The sequence below is a fragment of the Amaranthus tricolor genome, chromosome 7, assembly GCF_026212465.1.
Source record: "Amaranthus tricolor cultivar Red isolate AtriRed21 chromosome 7, ASM2621246v1, whole genome shotgun sequence".
NCBI classification, from domain to species: domain Eukaryota; kingdom Viridiplantae; phylum Streptophyta; class Magnoliopsida; order Caryophyllales; family Amaranthaceae; genus Amaranthus; species Amaranthus tricolor.
In genome coordinates this window covers 25,030,066-25,051,765 of record NC_080053.1, presented here as the reverse complement: position 1 = coordinate 25,051,765, position 21,700 = coordinate 25,030,066, and the positions used below count along the sequence as shown (strand labels likewise).

At 31.1% G+C, this 21,700-nt stretch overlaps 2 protein-coding genes across 2 annotated transcripts; both read right to left on the bottom strand.

Moving 5' to 3' along the window:
- Positions 1-720: 720 nt before the first annotated feature.
- LOC130817391 (casein kinase 1-like protein HD16) lies at positions 721-8,788 on the bottom strand. The gene is made up of 16 exons (XM_057683066.1): positions 8,002-8,788; positions 7,773-7,901; positions 6,426-6,499; positions 6,254-6,323; positions 6,122-6,177; positions 5,425-5,496; positions 5,200-5,294; positions 5,041-5,107; positions 4,825-4,954; positions 4,513-4,731; positions 4,273-4,415; positions 3,868-4,042; positions 3,678-3,768; positions 2,714-2,871; positions 1,570-1,758; positions 721-1,013 (listed from the first exon to the last, which is right to left on the bottom strand). Exons 1-16 carry the CDS (start codon positions 8,422-8,424, stop codon positions 954-956), a joined length of 2,151 nt encoding a protein of 716 aa, XP_057539049.1. The 5' UTR covers positions 8,425-8,788; the 3' UTR covers positions 721-953.
- Positions 8,789-19,014: 10,226 nt separating this feature from the next.
- On the bottom strand, positions 19,015-19,994 carry LOC130817390 (uncharacterized). The gene has a single exon (XM_057683065.1). The coding sequence runs from the start codon at positions 19,805-19,807 to the stop codon at positions 19,364-19,366; it is 444 nt and encodes a 147-aa protein (XP_057539048.1). The 5' UTR covers positions 19,808-19,994; the 3' UTR covers positions 19,015-19,363.
- Between the last annotated feature and the right edge of the window lie 1,706 nt (positions 19,995-21,700).

Below are 21,700 nucleotides of genomic sequence, written 5' to 3'. Positions count from 1 at the left end.
TTGAATTATTCTAGATAATTTTTCCAATTCAATTTAATACTATTTTATGGTGAAACCAACTTGAATGAAAATTTGTTTAAAAGTTGAGGCAAATTTAGGCTTGGGATCTATATCCAAGGCCGGGGCAAGCCATATTTTATATAGATTAGGAAATTTGAATTTTTGAAGATAAAAAGCGCTTTTTAATTAAAAACATTATAAAATAAACGTGGAGAAAAACTTATTCTAAAAATAAACATCTCGACATTCAAGTTTGTAGTAAGCTTTGTTCGTTGTTATTAACAACAAACAAGAGTATGACAATTTTTAAAAGTCAAAAAACGTTTTGACGGTCCTTTATTCGTTGTTGATAACATCAAATAGAAGAATGTTGGTCAAACAAGATAACTATTTGTTCGTTATTAGTACAAGCAAATAAGAAATTGACCATTTACCATTGCTCTTCTTCATTCAACATAATAATTCTATCAATCTAAGGTTTTTTAATGTAATTTTGATTGTTCTAGCAATTAGGGTAATTGCTTTTTTGATATTTTTAATTTAAGAGATAAAAATTGTGAATTAATTGATTTAATGGTATTTTTGATGATTTTAACACAAAAATGGTAAATTAGAATTATTTGAATTATCAACATTGCTTTTATCTAGGTGATAAAAATAACCTACACGTTACAATCAATTGCAAGTATATTAAAATGAAGGTGATAAAAATAACCTAAATGAACCTTTGCCGTGATGCGGCTTCTTAAACCATCATTCTATTAGTTGCTCGTACTGTTCCAACAAGTAAATACAACATAAAGGGACCCGTTTCTCACTATTAGTTGCTCGGGAAACAATGTTTCCTCAGCTTGGCTCCTAATTCCATCACATACTTGACTAAAAGGGCCAATTGTTCATTCTATTTTCTTACATTTTCTCTCATACAACTTTCTAATTACACGGGACGGGAATCATGACACGGTTCTTCCATAGCACAAGCATGCTAGATACAGATTCTTTGCCCATTTATCCTGTATATATCACAAACGGTACATTAGTTCCATTTTGCGGAGAAATGAATGAAAAGAAAGGCGAAAAGAGAAGGAACGCAAAAGAAGAATATTATTCCATATCTCTTCACTTTATTTTCCTTGATCCATTCGCAAACAAAAATATACTCCATATAAATCCATCATCGTAAAGTCTCACCACTTTTGTTGAAATCTTCTACTTCTAAGACATTATTAAGGTCAGACATGAAATGAAAACACCAACTTAACAAGCCATTACACCATAGTTGCCTAGTGACCTAAAGCTTCAAACCCACATGTTCTTAGATTATCTCAGTCCAAAATTACAAGAGCAAATCAGCAAATAGGTTATTTGTTATGATATTTTAATCCTTGAGCTTTCTATGATTAGCTTAAAAAACTTGTCCATGTATATTCCTACTCAAACAAATTAGCCACTAAGGTACAAAAGTGGGGTCAGAGCCTAAAAGTATCACCTTTTTAGTTTTTACTAATCATTTTATGGAAAGGTAGCACAGGAGACCATGATTTTATTTTATGTTTAAACAAGAATTACCTTAACATGCGTGCTTGGAAATTGAGAGGTCCTCAGCGTCTCCTGGGTTTCATCACCCGGCCTGCGTTTGGGTACACTCAAAACAAGTGCTGATTGATCAATATTAGCCGCTGTTGATGTAATTCGATAACCACTGTCCCAGCGCTTGTGAATTCCCTCACTTGGGTACAAAAAATCTAGTTCTACAACCTGTCATTGTGAAAAATAGAAGGCAAAAAAAGGGCCCATTTAGGATACTGTCATATCATCCCTTCAGCAAACCATCATCTACTATGTAAGGTACGGGTTACAATTTTTTTTTAAAAAATAGGGGATGCACCTGAATGTCGAAAAAAAGTTGTAGGCTGAGATAATAAAATGGGTTAATTTGATTACAACGAAGATATTAGAGAAAAGGTGAGACCCAAACCCTTATGAGGTTGCTGTTTTTACTCAAGTGGGTTGTTGGACATAATATATGGGTCATACCAAGGTTGTTAGCAAGAAATATGGACATGTACACGGTTACACACATAACAAAGCAAAAAGAAAATATGTTACTCTGTACCTCCAAAACAATAGTCACACACTCTCGTGATCTTTGCACTTAACAATCAAGCATAGGTTTATCATGGTACACAAGTCCATATAACAAAAACAAAGGGAGACAAACACATTTAAAAAGACTTATTTAGTTCAATTAAACCAAATCTTTTTCTTGACAGAGAGAGTACAATGATATAAAAAATAGACAGTCCTAACACGGCACTATGTTACGTGAAATCGTGCTAAGGCTGTACACTCTTTCTCATTAGTGTTACATCTTTAGCATACATCCAAAGTAAAAAAAAACATGCGATGTAAAATAATACCATAAAAAGAATAGTATTTCAAACAAAGCTATCCTGACCCTAATGTTGGATTCTTCATTAACCTCCTTTCCAGGATTTTCTTCAATAAACAATGAACTTCAATGCTACTGACGAATGGGATGCATTTACAACAAAGTAGAAATAAGAGTGCCTCTAAATCTCTGAATCACATTCAGTACAACTTATTGGTCTTAACAACAGGTCATATGCTTCGAAAAAAACATCCAGGAACATATAGAGAAGATAAACAGCAAAGTGCACCAATTATCATTTCCAGTTACAAAAATTTTAACCTGATCACTAAAACCGGCATTACGAGACATGACAACGCCCCATCTGGTCCCAGCAGTAGCCATTGAGGTGACATGAAATCCTTCTCTCCATTTCTTATTTATCCACTTGAAAGGAAAGGCATCGCTTACTTTGTACGACTGCTGAGTGAATTGAGTGCCTGTAACAGCACATCACATATACATTGTAAGGAAACAGTACTTGTGATACTGCCTAACACATGAAAAAACATGGATCCAGAAATTAAAATCACTGGGCAACGCAATCAATAACAACAGCATACAAGTATGAAAATACCAGAATGATGGACATCCATACTCACTCTAGAGCCTTTTTAACTCTAAAATGCAACTAGTATTGCACACAAGTCATTCCTCAAGCGCGAATAATATCCAAAATACTTTGGAAAGTAGAACTTTGAAGTACCACAAGTCATGGAGGTCAGTGTGCCCCATCCAAAAAAGGGAAGAACAATCTCAACCAGAGGAATATAAATAATCTAAACAGGTAGATGATGCAAATATGGCTAGAAACAACCAAGACTCAAAATGGACTTTGTTAAAAGACATTTCTGTCAACATAAGAGATGGGAATATATCATAAGGACCTATCAAAGCCAACATGCCAAAGTCATACTCTCAAGTCTCAACAATATGGGTTGGCCTATCTAGGGACATTAGTCAACAGATTATATCCTAATATAGTATAAATGTATACAATAAGTTAAGACTACCAATGCTAATCAAAATTCAAGAGCTGGCACATCAAAAGCCACCCGTATCTGTCAGCTTAATGAAGCAGGGACAGAAATCATCGTTAACCTATCCACCTTAACAGGGAAAACTTAAAGCTCATAGAAACCAAGATTAAGAAAAAACCTTTTCCACAAAAATCTTCAAGTAAAAATATAACAGTCAACAGGATGCATACAATAAAACTAACATTGCTGATTGCTTAATGACAAACCTTTGGACATCACTACAAGGGAGCTGCCGTTATTGGCTCCAGCAACTGAACTAATATAGAAGTTCTTCTCCCATTGTTCCATGATCCACTCCTACAAAGTTTTAAGCATCATATATCGTTAATTCATTACCATAAATACCCAATGTAATCAAAGCATCATATAACAGCTAATAATTAGAAGTATACCTACCTTGTGCAAAAACTGTGATGACAACTCATAAATCTGTTGAGTAAAGCCAGTACCCGCATCCATAATCAATGCCCACAGATTAGAACACGATGCCACAGAGCTTATAAGAAGACCGTCAGCATTACCTCTTTCAACATGCTGAGCTAATCGAGCATCAGCAACATTGTAATGGTACCTAAAGCGAAACAAAGAAGACTCAGCCAGAAAGGCAAATATGCATTACTATTTCATTTTCCTTTTTTTTTTTTGTAAACCAGATCGATGATATAAGGGTGTTACAAGCACCAAGAGTAGAACAAATTATTAAAAAAACCATCAGGTGGAAGTTAGGACTGTGGAAATGACTAGATGAATTATTGATATTTTGCAGAGTTTTCTGATCCCCAAGAAAAGAAAATATAATACCTTTGCTTCATAGGTGATCGCGCATTATAAACTGAAATCCACTGAGTAGCTGGAACACCCATGCGGACCTTCTTCTTGGGTTGCCCATCATCTTCTTCATCAACATTCAACCTTCCACGTTTTTGTCCAACTTGACAGATGATCTGGCAGAAAAATACAGAGTAACAACAATTAAAACGCGTTTGCAAACAGAAGATCAACAGAGACACAGATACAGAATTCTACACAAACTATACATGCCTTCTGAGCCCCATCAATATTTAACGGCCGTATAGATGGATTGGCCCCAATCAACCCATCAAATAACGATATCAGCTTTGAATAGTTGGGCTCTTCATCGAATTTCATATTCACAACTATCTCAACAAATTGTTTTAGAGGTTGCGGACAGAAACAACATAAAGCGTCAGGAGAGGTTCCCATCTTCTTTTTGCATACTAGAAATGATTTGTTATCACCCTTCAAAAATTAGAAGAAAGGATTATATAGTTAGAAGTTTATTTATTGAACATAAAAGGATAACAGGACAATGTTACAGCAACTGAAGAGTACCTGATAGCCTTGCCATGGTAACCTTCCCTTGAGAAGAAAAATGAGGGTATAAGCAAGAGACTCCAAGTCATCTCTTCTGCTAGCTGTTCTACCAAGATGGGCATGGACACTTGCATATCGAACTGTTCCCCTGTTATGTTTTCCATTACACTGTATAAGACAAGGACTAAGTGAACACCGCTAGAACTAGTCACTACATTCATTGTTTTCAATTACCTAAACATATCAGGACGTTGATCATATTCGACATGCTGACCGCTAGAAGTATCCCTCCATTTTGTTGCTGCAACGAATATGTAAAAATCATTAAAAAGAGCATAAGGTGAGTTAATTATACATCTATAAGGGTCTGAACTTGTAAGATAAGAGAATTACCAAGTCCTAGATCAACAAGAAACAATTTTTTCTCCTGAGCAGTAGAAGGCTGACCAAGTAAAAAGTTTTCAGGCTTCACATCTCCATGCACATAACTGACAATGATGGAAATCATGACATGCCAAAAATTGACATAATGGAATTTAAGTACCAGAGATAATTTCTAAAAACATTATATTCAGTGAGATTATCCACACGAGTAAAAATGAAAATGCATTAGCATACCCTCTTGAATGCATCTTCTCAAGAATTGATAATGACTCGACTGCTATACAGGCAACCATTTCAGTTGTCATCCTGCAAATAAATGAAAGACTTAGTCAATTTATAGAGCATAGTCAATATACAAACAAACAAAACTCAGTGACAAATAAAAAAGATCTTTTATCAAAACAAACTTATACACCAAAAATGCAGAATTTTGTGATGAGATCAACACTTGAGAGCAAAATACTACTACATCTCAGACAGACAACCAATATATGAAACCAAATCACAACCTCTCAAAGCCATTATGAGCCTGTTTGGCCAGGCTTCTTAAGACATTTGTCTGTCAAAAAAAGCGAAAGGTGTAGGGAATTATTTAGTGTTTCTCTAAAAGCCCAAAACGGCTCCCTAACACCCTAGAAATAGAAGCTTGAAATTCCTAGGGTGTTAGGGAGCCGTTTTGGTAATGTCAATTAAGGCTGCATTGCTTGCTCTTTAGCAAGCAGTTTTAGTTTAAGCAACGATGCCACTAGCTACCGAAACGATTACTACACCACACAATCACAGCATTGAGTCCTTGAAAAATTATGAGATATATATATATATATATATATATATATATATATATATATATATATATATATATAAAGCCCACATGAACTTTGTAAGATAGGCATAAGGACAATGTACTCTCCACATCAGTGCTATCACTTACGTCTGTCCAGAAGAATTCCACACATCCCATAAACTCGGTCCAAGCATGTCCATCACCTGCAATTAACCAACTAATATAGCACATATCCAATAAGATTCAAACTTGTAAAAGAATAAGGAAAAGCATCTATACCATGACATAATAATCTCCTTGCTTCCCTTTATAATGCACCTTAGGAACTCCATGGCTACCACCAAGAGTACTATAGATAAAAGGGGGGATCAGAAGACACAATACAGATAATGCATCACATGTATTGTCAAAATAATTAAAATTCCTACTCTTCAAAAAAGTTTATACATACTTGTACACTTGCCATTCATATGGAGGGCCATAGTTACAACCTTTGCTGTTCTTATGTTCAAACTTCAAGGCCACCTATTAAAATCATAAAAAGAAGCCATAATACTAATAATTAACCTTCATAAAAATATAATTTAAGCACTTCACACTATCATATATGTAAAGCATGAATATTTGATATCAATATCATCATTGGTTGGCCTTCACTGAACAAATAATTGAATTGTCTCCAAACATTGCTTGCATCATCTTCATTGCTTATTTTCCATGTTATCATGTCAATAAGTTGAACTCAACTATATTGTGAAAAACACTTACATGATGCCAAACCAAAATAGTGTGTGGAGATCAACTACATGACTAAAATAAATCAACATGGGAAACTGTTGCTAATAAAGATAATATTTTATTCCACTCCATCTTTTATATAGTTCTACAATTCAAAAAATCAATTCCAACTATCCTTATATCCTCTCCTCAATATCTATCTATAGTCATATACAATCCCAATTTTGCATATACAGCCCCAAGTTTTCATGTGATTCTTCACCCAAATTCAAGTGGTTTTCAGTCTAACTCATCCTTTTCTAAGCTCCTCAAGTTTCAACTTCGTGCATTTCTCAGCCCTTTGGACACATAATCAACCATTGCGAATAAGTCTTATTTTATCTTCAATATAAGCATCTTTTAAAATCCTTTTGTATGCCTTTAATTTGAATGTTATCTTTTAGAATATGTCAACTTATCTATCTTTAACATAACATATGAATCTCAACTACCACATCTTCCTACAACTTGTCTTTTGAAAGTCCAACACTATACCCATATAATATTGTTGGTCTAATAGTAGTAATTCTCCCTTTAGCCTTAGCAGTATACTTCGATCACAAAATATTACAATCTCACCACTCCAATTTGAACCATTTGCATTGAATCTTATACTTACGGTCTTTAACATTAAGCACGTTATCGACACTTATCGTGATAGGAAAAAATAGCCAATGTGTTAGAAACAATCACCTGAAGAAGCTCCTCCAAATGAAAGTTTGAAATTCCTCTATTCTTATTATTCGTGTTAAAACAGTATTCCATTAACTTTTCTTGGATCAACTTAGTTTAAACCCTTTTATTCTAACGCATGTCTCATATTTTTTTTTGCATTGACAATTTTTTGGTTTGTACACTAATTTAATGTCATTAGCAAACAACATATACCATGGAAATCCTCCTAAAACTATTTTGTGATGAGACTATCTCATCACAGACCATTGAAATACTCATTTAAAATTCAAAACAAAAACTGATCATGCAAAAAATAATCTTTACTCAACACCATAATAATACTCACCTCCAAGGCCCCTGGACCAGTGGATCGTTCATTTCCACCAGTGACGCGACGCCCAACAAACACTTGCCCAAACCCACCTTTCCCTAATTTCCTTTCCACCTTATACCATGGAGAACCTCCTACTTGCACCTGTCAAAGAAAGCCAACAACCACAACCAAATTTTACATTTCAGACAATAACTTCTACATATATACCAAAATTTACACAAAATTCAAAAACAAGAATTACCCTTTCAGGGAAAGGAGATTTATTTCCATCATCATCTTGACCAGTAGCTTTATTATTAGCACTTATTCCACCGCTATCATCTCCCAACATTTTTTCAGATTCTCTCTCCTTCGACGTAATCAAAATCACCGGAACTTTACTACTTACCTTCTTAATTTTAATATCAAAACTGCTAACTTTTTTACAATTAGAATCAATATTCACAGGCTCAACTTTTTGTTTCCCTTCCTTCACCGCTAACCTAGTTCTCGGAGGATCCCTACTTGTCTGAACAACTTTCTTCTCAGCTGCTTCCCTTGCAACAGCAGCGCGAGTCCGAATATAATTCCCAACCAAATGAAACGATTTCTTAACGTTCTTGATTTTCTTCTTCGCTGGAGTTGTCGGACGACGTTGTTTTTCATCTGCTTGAAACTCCGGCATCTTCTTCGTCTCCCATACAATCAGCGTTATAACAATCAAATTTCCCTAAACTTACCATCATTCGATCTAATTTGAATCGGATTTCATTTTTGGGACCCTAATTTAGTGATCTGAAACTGAAATGCAGGATATTTGAGATGAATTTAGCGTTATTTGCTAGGGTTAGTGTAAAGTAGTTTTTGTAAGATTTCGGGTTAGTACGATGAAGAGAGAGAAAGAAACTAAAATTGAAATTGAATGGAAAATTAAAGGAAGAGTGATTTTTTTTTCTTTTGGGATTTTTTTTTATATATAAGATAAGAAATGATTTTAATTGGATAAATTTAAATTGATCGTAATAAAATAAAAAATTCTCCTACTACAGATGAAAAGGGCGGGGAATTGTCGTATGTGCTTATGTAGGGTTATGTAGTATTACCGTCACTATATACCATCGAATCCGGTAATAATCCATGAGCTTTCGGGTATGATACACATGAATTTGCAACCATCATCATCATGCATTCATACCTATTGTATCCTACTCATAGAAAACTATGGTCAGAAATTTGCACTCCATTTTAGCTTTTTCATGTGGAGTTTTTATTCATGTATAGGGATGTCCGGTTTGATCTGATCAGATACTAAAATCATCCCAAACTAAAAATTTTGATTTTTTTTTTAAAACCAGACTGGACTGTTTAGTTTACGGTTTAGACCAAACTTTGTTCAGCCTTATCCATGTATGATGCAAGTGCTTTTTTTCATAAATTTTTATATGACACGGTCTTTCCGTGAAATGCGTTTTAAATATTAGTTGAATAATTCAATTAATACAAATAATTAGCATATAAACTCATTGTTATGAGATTATTTTTTCGAAAGAGGGTCTATCACAAGAATATCTTTTTTTTAAAGCTTTTTATGTTGAGAATTTGAGAAAAATAAAGAGAGGAGTAGATTAAATATGTTAGAATAATTATGAGCCAATTTAGTATGGGTTTTATTGAATTTGTATTAAAGCTTCAAAAACTTAAACAGATTATAAAGCTAAAATAAGTTGTATATATTTTTTTTCAAGTTATAAGGTGTATTTCAGGATCGTGCTTAAAAATTCTTTTATATGCCTTTAATTTGAATGTTATCTTTTAGAATATGTCAACTTATCTATCTTTAACATAACATATGAATCTCAACTACCACATCTTCCTCTGACTTGTCTTTTGGTATATTTGCTACAATTAAGATAAAAGTCAATTCTTAACTTTTATAATAATTTGCAGCTTACTCTGAAGAATATACCGTTTCACCTAGGAAATTTCTCTAACAATATATTATAAATACAAAACAAGTTATATTCAATTGACAACTTACTCTTACAAAAATATTACAAATTCTTTATGAAGATTGTCTCACTGTGAGACGGCTTAATATGAACTGACCCAATTCTAATTTATTAAAAAAAAAACAGTTAAGGTGAGCTTAATAAATTTTTTTAATATAAATAATAAATTTGAACTTATTAATTTATATGACCGATGTCACGGTGAGACGATCTCATATAAGAATTGCTACAAATAAATACCCTTATACCTTAAGTTAACGACTCCAACCTAATAGATCGTTCTCCGTTAGATTAATTGTAGTTATCTTTTACTCCAGAATTTAATTTTTTTGACATTTAAATTGTTACTTGAAATTTGAATTTTAAATGTTTAACCATTTTTTTCATTATTTGATTTGATAGATTTTAGACTTATATAGAAAATTTTCTGCATCAGATGTGGATTTAGTTAAGAATGATTTTTTTTTTTTTTTTGAGATTAGGTTATGTAAAATATAGCTATGAATAATATATACACTTTCTTCTATAGAGAAATTGAAGAAAAAAGTGGGGATTGACTTCCGTTAGTTGCTATGGCTAAGTTTAAAATTAAGTGTTAAGTTCACATTAATTTTTACATAGTTTTAACATCATTTTGAAGTGAGATCAGACTAGAATTCAATTACAAGATCAATTATATGTTGAATTATCGAGTTTATTTTAAACATCTCTAGCCATCAAGTTCGTTCTCAAAGCACCTATTGGTATCACTAAGAACATCTAAGAAGTGGTCGTACTTGCAAGTTGATCATCATCATCATCAATACCCAGTGCATCCCGCTCATAGGTTAATTATGATCAGGGTCTGGGAGGGGGAAGAAAGACGGCAACTCATACTCATAAAAGAGAGTGACTTCAAAGGGCGCGAGAACCTACAACTAGTCGCAAAAGCCTACAACTTACACATACTATAATAATACCATTAATTAAAAGAAAATTAAAAAAATAAGTAAAAAGAAAATGCAAATAAATAAATAAAATAAAATAAAAATTAATTACAGAGGGGTGAAAACTCGCATTTAAGCTTTGTAAAAACTAAATATGGTGATTTCTTCTTTTTTATAAAGGAGAGAGAATACATAAAAATAAAGGGAACAAAGGTTTAAAATTTTCCCCAAACTTATGAACATAATACGTTGAGTATGATGATGACGAAAGGTTTAATTTAAGAGTATTCTAGTAATTTTATACACTTGAAGGGAATTTTAACGAAATTATGTCAATATTCTTATTGAAATAACTTTGAACAATTTTGATAATACACTATGGACAGGAAAAAAAGTTCTACCACTCGCGTTTCACCATTCGATATTCCTTTAAAAGTCTTGTTTAGCTTACTTTCTTGTTTATGGAATGGATATGGAGCAACACAAGGTGATGGATTCCTTATTACAAGTCCCTTCAAGACCTTTTCAATTCTTGTAACTCGTGTACTAAATACATGATCATTAGGAGTTTGAATGAAAATACCACTAAAGACAACTTAATTGATGCATAACTTAACTATTTGTAACAGCGAACGCTATTACATGTTCACTTTATCCTAAAATTAAACTAAATAAACACATCAAATTAAATATATTCAAGGGTTAGTTAGAAGCTTCATATCCATTTTTTAGACTATTAATGTCTTCTTAGTTTATCTTTGGTGTTCTTGCCCTCTTGCTTATCTTGATTCTGTTATTATTAGTTTTTGTTTTCTTTTTTGTAGTTGGTTCTACTTATTTATTTATTTACAGACATTTAAGTTATTTTTCTCGTGTAGTTACGTATCTTTATCTCTTTATCGTCTAGAGCTGGGGGACTCCTTTGGTCGCGCTCTCCTTTATGGGTATGAGTTGCGCCGTCTTTCCCTCCCCAAACCCTGTCCGTAGTTTTTCTATGAGTGGGATTCACTGGGTAGGATGATGATGATAATGTACTATGATTATATAAATATCTCAATAATGCAAGTTTTCAACTTTAAAATCTTCAAATTTCAATTCTTGTAATAACCAATTTGGAGGGACCTACAGGATGAGAAGGGGCAGAGCCGTCTTGAAAAATTAGGGACTCTGTACAAAATTTTTATTTTGCGTCTTATTTATAGTAAATATATTTGTTTTATTAATAAAATTAACATATTCCTTTTTTTATTAACCTTTTCATATACGGGAAAAGAGGGGCCTTTTGCAGTCAATCACCTCGCACACCCTCAAAGACCCTCTAAGCAGTGGATGTAACAGGAGGCGGCAATCTCGATACATAATTAACATTTAATAATAATGTTTAATACAAAAAATATTGCGGAAGTCTCAAAATGACGAACTTTTAAAAAACTTTAAATCATAAAAACTAAAATCGTTTAAAACAAAAGTAAAATATTACATCTGATAAGAAATATTATTTACTCAAAAAGAAAAAAAAATACATCATCATTAAGTCATCAATAAAGATACAAAAAGCAGCTAAGTTCTCGATAAATAGTAATTATTGCGGCTTGGATCGGAACCTGAACTAAATCCTGCAAAATGTTGCCATCCATGATACGGATGACAGCCGATTGAATCGGTCAGCACTTAACGTCGAGCATAACTTCCTATCCAGCTCAAAATACGGAAATTATACGCTACATTTACAAAATAATAATTTAAGTACGAACTTATACTTAATTGACACCACCGTATACTTTTACCATATTCTTTTTCTGTTACATACATTTAAGTCATTAAGATACCATTCTCGATCCTAACAGAAGTATAAGTAAGTTCATTTGGTTAATACTCATAACCGTACCATGAATCATAGCATCAACACTAATCAAGTTTATCACTGATCAACAAGCACATCAATATGACACCTGATATATGTAAGGATCTGGTTAAGTGAGGACCGCAGTCCTAAACCCTAATTGTGGTGGGAGTTGTCACCCCTCCAATACAATATTTATCCTTGAGCTCTACAGGATAGGTAGCGAACCCCCTACCTTACACTGCATTTTACGTGCCGGCCAACACGGACACCGGGATTTTACATGCCGGTCCATGGTTCGACATTACCTTACTATCAGGGTCATTCAATCAATACTCATTCACAAAAGTACATCACATTTTTATTACTACAAGTTGATTTTGAATTTGACTTTGACCAATCTAGGTGGTAACTTCATTTATTTAATATAATTCTTAATCATAACATTTAATTTACCTTTCTGTCTTTATATGTTCATTACTTAATTTTTACACATTAAATTTTATTTATAACTTTATTTTAATAAGTCACTAAATTCACACTAATAACGGAATATTCTATTAATAGTTTCCAAATTAGTATTTTCCATAAGTAGCTACTAAAATCTAATTCTTTTGAAATAAGCTCCCAAAATCAAAATTTCCAACTTTAAAAAAAATAAAACTTTGTTCTCTTCACAAAATCAAATATTCTAATTAAAATTCAAGTAAAACTACAACCTTTGCATAAGTTTCCAAAATTCAACAAGTTCACCAAAAATAATTATTTCAAGTTTGGAAAAATAAGTAAACTTATTAGATTCGCAAAAATCAACATTCTAGTTATAAAACAAATTAAACTTATAATTTCACAAAAATTAATATTTCACATATAGTTTAAGACCAAGTTTACTAAAAATATTTTTACATCTTTTTATATAAATATTGTTCAAATAGTTAGCAAATAAAATATTTTGTACTAAATAGTAATTAAATGTCACAAAATTTATTTTTTTAATTATGAAATCTCATATATTCAAGAAAATCACTTCAATATTTAATAACTTATAAAACTTTCTCAAAAATAACTTTTAAGATTGTATTTTAATATTATCACAAAATAACTTGTAATAATATAAAAAAGTAAATCAAACTCTTTTTCTTTTTAATATGATAATGGTCAAATGGCCTATGAGAATTTTGGGGCCTTTTTCACTAAAAAAACAACTTCATTTAATTTATTATAGTAAATTCTAGATTTAAATAATTAAAAAACACTAAAAAAAATGTAAAAACTTTACCTAATAACTTAGAAATTTACTATAACTTTAAGGATAAACTTAAATCTCAAAATAAAGTATAATAACAATATTCTTAATATAATCATACTTAGTAAAATACGTTCATAAAATAATTTAGTACCTTATAAACTAGTTTAAAGGCTAACATAAACATATTAATAAAAATTCTAATATAAAAAAATTCTTAATATAATAACATTTCTAATGTAACACATAACTCATAAACATACTAGAACTAGTTTATAACATAAATCGTACTTAATATCACTAGATATGATTTTGCACCCAACTTTCTAAATTTGTTCAAAGATTATTAAATTAACATACTAAAAAAGACTTTTAGCATACACATACTTAATATAATCTTGATCATAATTTCATTAAACTAACTTCCACTTAAACATATCAACATATTTCATACTTTGCATATTATAAAGTAAATATAATGTAAAATTCCCCAAAAAGGGTAGGGTAAGAAGTTATATCATACTAACACTAAGGATTAGTACTAAGTACTAATTAGGAAAATAATAAGAAATAAGACCCTCCAAGATAGATAATAATGCTCCAAAGATAATTAATCCAACTCCCAAAATAATAATGATGATTTAAGCTAAATAAAGAGTGTTCTAAGCTCCATGTTCTTGAATTTCTTCAATTAATAATAAAGGTATTAACATAGTAAGATTTTAATGAAGTGAAAAAACAAGAAAGAATGTTCGAAAGATTTGATGGTGGTGGTGTAAGTGATCTCATGGCTAAGGAGATATTTATAATGGGTTTGGGCAATTTTGTAGTTCATTAGATTGTATGAAAAAGAGTGTTAGGAGTATAGAAGAAGGTTAACTTGTGTAAGTGATTTAGAGTGTTTAAGTGAATGTGTAAAAGTTTGGAGTATAGAAGAAGGTTAGTTGTGTAAGGAAAAGGTGATAGCTTTTGTAAGTGTTACTATAGAAAGGATTTTTGCTCATCAAATTTTTGTTCTAATATGTACAAGTGAATATACTTTAAAATAATGGGTAAATTTGATGATGAAAATATATAGTTTACTTAGAAAATTTTGCTTAAACTATACTTAATGTTAATAATAAAAATACGACTCATTTTTATGTATAAAATAACTAAATCAAAATTATAAGGTTAAAATAATAAGTAGTAATGTTAGTTTAAGGAAGAAATTTAAAACGTAACGTTTTACAAAACCGTGAATATAATAATAAAATTTTACTTTTCGGACTATAAAATAATAAAATAAAAATTTAATGCTTATAAAAAGATTTTAGACAAAATACTATTTTAAAGTTTAATATTTGAAAGAAATTACAAAATCGGAAAAGGTTTAGGAATTAAAGATGGTTTGAAATGGATAATCAAAGGATTAGAGATTTGAATTGAACATTCGGAATAATTAATCGAAAGATTAAAATTAAGAATTTTGAGTCTGTTACAACTCTTACCCCCTTAAGATAGTTTCGTCCCGAAACTAGAATTAATCGAAAAGGTTAAGGTATCGCTCTTTCATGTCTGCCTCCTTCTCCCAAGTAGCTTCCTCTACTCTGTGGTTTGACCACAAAACCTTAACCAATGGAATACTAGAGTTTCTCAATTCTTTGACTCGAGTATCCAACATCTGATAGGTCTCTCCTCATAGGCTAAAGACTCATTGATCTGAAAGGGTTCATAGGTTAGCACATGTGATGGATCATGAATATACTTCCCCAACTGTGAAACATGGAACACATAATGAACTTTTACCAAAATCGATGGTAAAGGCAACTCATAAGCAACTTGTCTAACTCTTCTTAGAATTTCAAAACGTCTAATAAATTTCAAACTCACATTTCCTCTTTTCTTTAACTCAAAAACATTAGTCTCATTTCCCTCAACTCTATGGTTCAACTCAATAATCTCCGGATTCTGAAGTTGTGCCTCATTGATATGGTCAAACAAAGTTTGTATGTATGGTCATCGCTCCCAAATACCGTCTAACTTCTTGTTGGTTACAAATCTCTAATCTCAAACTCTACATTTCACGGTAAAACTCCAAAGGTACAGATTCGACACTCTCTGTCTCCTCCTCAAAACATAAGACAACTTGTTCACCTTCCTAGGGTGGTATAAAATTTCAAGACATAATCCTAATAACTCAAGCCATAGCCTTTGGCGCATGTTTAATTCCTTCTGGTTGAGAACATACCTCAAGTTTTGAAGATCGTTGTAGATCTTACACGGTAGCCCATACAAATAATGTCTCCACAACTTCAGAGCAAGGATCACTACAACAAGTTTAATGTCGTGCACAGGGTAATTCACCTCATATGGCCTCAACTGCCTCGATGGATAAGCTATGACATTTACATCTTGCATAAATACACATCCCAAACCTTTAAACGAAGCGGGGCGGGTCTCATAGGAGACCCGCCCCATCCCCGTCCCATCGGGGCGGGGATGGGTCTCAGTTCGATGGGTCATGGGGCGGGTACGGGTATAAACTTCATACCCACCGCGGGGATGGGGATGGGGATGGGTTTTAGGTGATACCCGCGGGGATGGGGATGAGATTGCGAAATGGAATTAAATAGTGATGAGATTATTCTGGATTGATTTACTTTGGATGATTTTGAGTTGATGTTGAAATACTTTTGTTTTAGACATGTATTTTTGTTTGAGACTTTGGTTATATGTTTGTTTGAGACTTTGAATATGTAATTGTTTGAGACTTTGGATGGGTGGTGGGGTGGGGATGGTTTTAGGTACAAACCCATCGGGACGGGGACGGGGAAAAAAATTATACCCGCCGTGGGGATGGGGACGGGGATGGGTATTGCATTAACAGATGGGGATGGGGATGGAAATTCCAATACCCGCCCCGCCCCGTTTGCATCCCTAATCTTAATAGACCTTGAATCGTTTGCTACAATCATGCACTATTAATACATGAGCAGTAGTGAGTCTCCTCTTTAATTCCTCAAAAGCAACTGTGTACCTCTCACTTTATTAAAATCGAATTCTTTTCTTCAACAACTCAAACATGGGACGAATAACCGTAGAGAAATTCTCAACATATTTCCTATAGTAACCAGTAAAACCCAAAAACCTCCGAACTTTTAAGAGCCTTAAGTGAAAATTAAATATAAGCATTTTGAGTACAAACGTGTATGTTTCTTTTAAAGTGACAATAACTAACTAATATTTAATTTTTATCAAACAAAATATTAATTTATTCAATTAATATTAATATAAATAAAAAAAATACAACAAAATTATAATAGCACTACTTTTTAATATAAATAATATAATAATTTGATTACCTAAATTGAATAATTGTTAATAAAAAATAATAAATCAAATAGTTACTGGTAGCCAAAAACTAAAAATTATCATATTTTTAACATTTGATAATTTAATTTTCCAACGAGGAGATGTTTAAGCATGTATTGAGATGGAAACTTGCTCAATCGAGTTTGAGGTGTGCTCAATCAAGCAATATAGGTTTGCTCTAAAAATCCTTGTTGCGCTGACCGAGTACCGCGTTTCTAAATATAAAGAACTAGCTTGAGTTCCGTGCTATTTAAAAATAAATTAAATAATTTCTTAAATATAAATAAAATTAGTTTACATTTATAAATTTGTTATTTTTAAATATAATAAATATAGAAAAAAATAATATTTGACGTGTAAGAGAAATTAAACGTGTCACTTAATATTTTCATATGCATGTGATATCGAGTACTATAGTAATCACAATTTGATCTTTTGAATATATACTTCTATATGTAATTATATATATATATATATATAATATAATATATAATATCTTAATTTTTTAAACTCATGCATGAAAGCTTTTGTGTATTTTTGATGACTTAAGGGAAGATATTTCATAAATGATATTTTCAAGGAGTGTAGTAGCGTAGGAAAATTTTGTTGATCGAGTAATTAAATGAAACGTATGTATGACGATTGAGAATTCTTACACCTTTTGAAGATATAAATTATTTAATATGACATTAAATATAGCGTGACAACATTCAACATTTCTTTTTATATGAAAAATAATTTTTTTTATTTGAATCACATATCATACAATATTAATAAAAGAGTTGGAAAATGGCAAATGACAAACTCTTAAAATTTTTCCAAATGAATGTATTAAATAGGTTAGAATTGATTACTTGACACTTTATAATCCAAAATTAACATGATATTTTTTCTTACCTTATTAGTTGATATTTTTCAAAACATACAAGTCTAGTTTAATATTCTTCTATAATTTGCTTACATTATTAGCTGATATTTTTTCGTTTTTTAATTTGAATCACTTATCATACAATATAATAAAAGAGTTGAAAAATAACAAATGACAAACTCTTAAAACTTTGTCAAATGAAACTAATTTCATAGGTTAGAATAGAATACTTATTTATTTTCCTTAATTAACATGATATTTTTCCTTATCTTATTAGCTGCTATTTTTCAGAATATGCAAGTCAAGCTTTAATATTCTTCAATTACTTCCTTATCTTATTAGCTGATATTTTTTCTTTTAAATTCTTATATCATCTTTATTTTAATTGATTGATATTATTTTATGGTATATGTCTCAGTCTATATATGAAATTTATGCTAGTACTTGAATTTAATGATGGAATTAACTATATAGCTTGATTATTTAGGCGGAAAAATTTTCAATCATAGTCAGACACGTGTCAATAAAATACTCTTTTGGTTTCTCTTTTAGTATATTAGTATAGATAGATTGCTTCTAGGGGTGGTTGGCACGTGAGAATGAATATTAAGAGACTGTAGTTGAGATTTTGAAAATCAATGTTTTAAATCTTTATTTGGGAAATGATAAAGATAGATAAGTACTTAGATAAAAATTAATCATATTTATAAATTTATCCTTAATCTTTTTATTTTTCTTTGCTTTTATTAATAATAAAAATATCTTTTTATAACTAATCCAAGTCTCAACACAATTAACGCTCCTCATCAAATTATTATTAATAACACAATGACCAAGTTTATTGCTTTTGATAGTTTAGATCTTTTCTTTTTTTTTCTTTAGTTGTCTCAAGAACACCATGTCCATTAATTATAGTTGATTTTTGTTCCCCACTTCCTTCTATTATTAACTTAGATCAATTTCACAACACTCACAACATGGAACAATACAATAATCAATTATAATCCTACAATAATCTTACAATAATCCTTCATTCACTAATCTTAGAGTGAGATCTTTTTTATTGGACTGATTTAATATACACTTAAATACTTAAATAATTATTCATAATTCTATAATGATCAATTATAAATTATAAAAATAAACCAATTGTGAAACGATCTCATACAATACTTATTGAAACTAATTTACAGAACATTCAAGTTGAAATAAAAAGTTAATTAAAAACATTCAAATTATTTTCTTCTTGCTAATATGCTACAATAACACCAATTCAACAATATTTGATTACGAAAAAGATCGGATTTTCTCTCAGTTGTAGCATATACCATTTTTCATACCTTCCCCTCTCTTCGGCCTACCTACCAAAAACATTTGATTAAGAAGGATGAACTTTATGAGAAGACATTCCTTTCCAAGCAGATTTCATAGAATTAGTAGCAGAATTAACAGCAGATTCAATATATTTCTTAGAAGCAACATAAGCAGCTTTCTCTGTAAATTTACCCATCTTTTTAGCAGCTTCACCAACTTTTATCAACTTATAATACTCAACCATGGCTTCCTTCTCTAACTCTTCTTCAAACGTTCTGAATTCTTTCATGGCACTATCCATGGCAGAGTTAAGCTCTTGTTCTGCTTCATCCATCGAGTTTTGGGCAATTTCTTCTTCTTTATAGCACTCTAATTCCATGGCTGCCCATGAATTGTAAGCTTCAATTTCAAACAATTTCATCAAATCTTCAATGTTTGATGGGTCAAAGTTCTTGTCTTGGAGAGCTTGATTTGAGAAGAGTGTGAATTGGGCAATTAAATCTTCCATTTTATATGTTTTTGGATTTGTTGGGTTTGATTAGTTTGATCTAGATTTTGTTTGTGGATTGTGGTGAGGAAAGGAGAGATTTGTGGGGAGGATGTTTAGAAGATATGACTGATGGTGGAAAGCATCATGAATAGATGAGCACAAGTGACTAAAAAATTAAATGACACAAATAATAATAAAAATTAATATTTGATAGGAAATTGACAGTTTAAATGGGAATGCTTGTTTTTCTTCGATAATTTCAATAATCTCATATTTAAGTAAAAGATTATCACAATTTTTTTTTTGTGAAAAACGATCTTTTTAAGAGACTATTTTTAATTGGGTCGATTCATAAAGAAAAATGTAGAGTAAGTTACTCGGTGAGCATCAAGGATATTGTAAGGAGACATTTAAGATATTGTAAATACTACACGCTTTCTCAGTGGGCATTAAAGATACTATAAGTAAGCGTTAAGGATACGGTAAGTAGGCATTAAAAAATACTGTAAGTAGGCATTAAGGATATTGTAAATAGGCATTATGAATATGGTAAGTAGGGATTAAAATGGTGTAAATAGACACTAAGTATGAAGTAAATAGACATTAAGAATACAGTAAGTAAGCATTAAGCTTTATGAGTTAAGTTTAAAAGACGTCTCTTATAGAGATGATCTCTATAAGAGACTGATTGAAAGATTATTTATGGCTTAGAAATACAACAAACAAATTAAAGTGAGAAAAATGAACGTAAAAACGTGATCCACGGCCCACCCACTTTACAAGAGTTGGTAATAATAGTCAAGACTCGACAACATAATTATCTCTTTTTTTTTTTTTTTTCCTGAAAAATTGAAGCAAAATAGCCTAATTCCTCTTCCTGTTACAAATGCTTTTCACTTTTGATAAGCACCCATAGCTTTAATAATTTTGATAATATAGAGGTGTTTATTGTAGTGGGGTCGGGTATTTCAAGTCGCAAAATTAGGTTTTATGTGCACATATATTATCAAAATTATTAAAGTTAGATTAAAATCAGATTCAGTTGCAAGATCGAGTAAATATTGAATTATCAGATTTATTTTGAACAAATTTATGTATATATATGGTATAAATATTTTCAACGATATCATTAAATTTCTTAAATTTTATTCTTATGCATGTTATAAGATTTTTAAAAATTATAGAAAACTCAATAAGACAAATGAAATAATTTTATGAAAGTAAAGCAACAAAAGTGAAAACATACTAAAAAAGGTAATTTTATTACTTAAATCAAATCGATAATCATGAAAACTAGTACTTGTAGACTTACTATTTCATCCTAGTAATAGACGTTGAATAATCAACACTAATTCACTTTTCAAGACATAAAATAAACATAAATTTTTAAATAAGATAGTCTCACAATGAAATTATTTCTTACATTTTTAAAGTGATTATTTATATTTCAAAATTAATCGATTAGAAAATAGGCTGATTATTTGGATTTGTCTCATGGTGAAACAATCTCATACAAGACTTGCTAAAAGGGTGTTATTATTTTTCGCCAGCTTTTTCATTTTATGGCCACCCCTAATGAAATTACGAATTTGCCCTTGTACTTTATATAATTACGAAATTGCCACTGGACTTAAAACATGTTTAACAAATGTAAATCGCACTTAATAACACTATTATCACTTAATAACATTATTATCGCGACTCTATATATATTGAATTAGAGGTGTTCTTGTAGTATAAACGAATTCAAACATCGTACTATCTCTCTAAAACACTACGTTAACTTAAACAAGCTAAAACCGTACATCAAACAACAATGGCATACGAAAACGAGCATGATAACGATTCGGTAAGTAATTAATCGATTCGAAATTTAAAAAAAAAAAATTCCAGAAAGGCCAGTCGCATAAA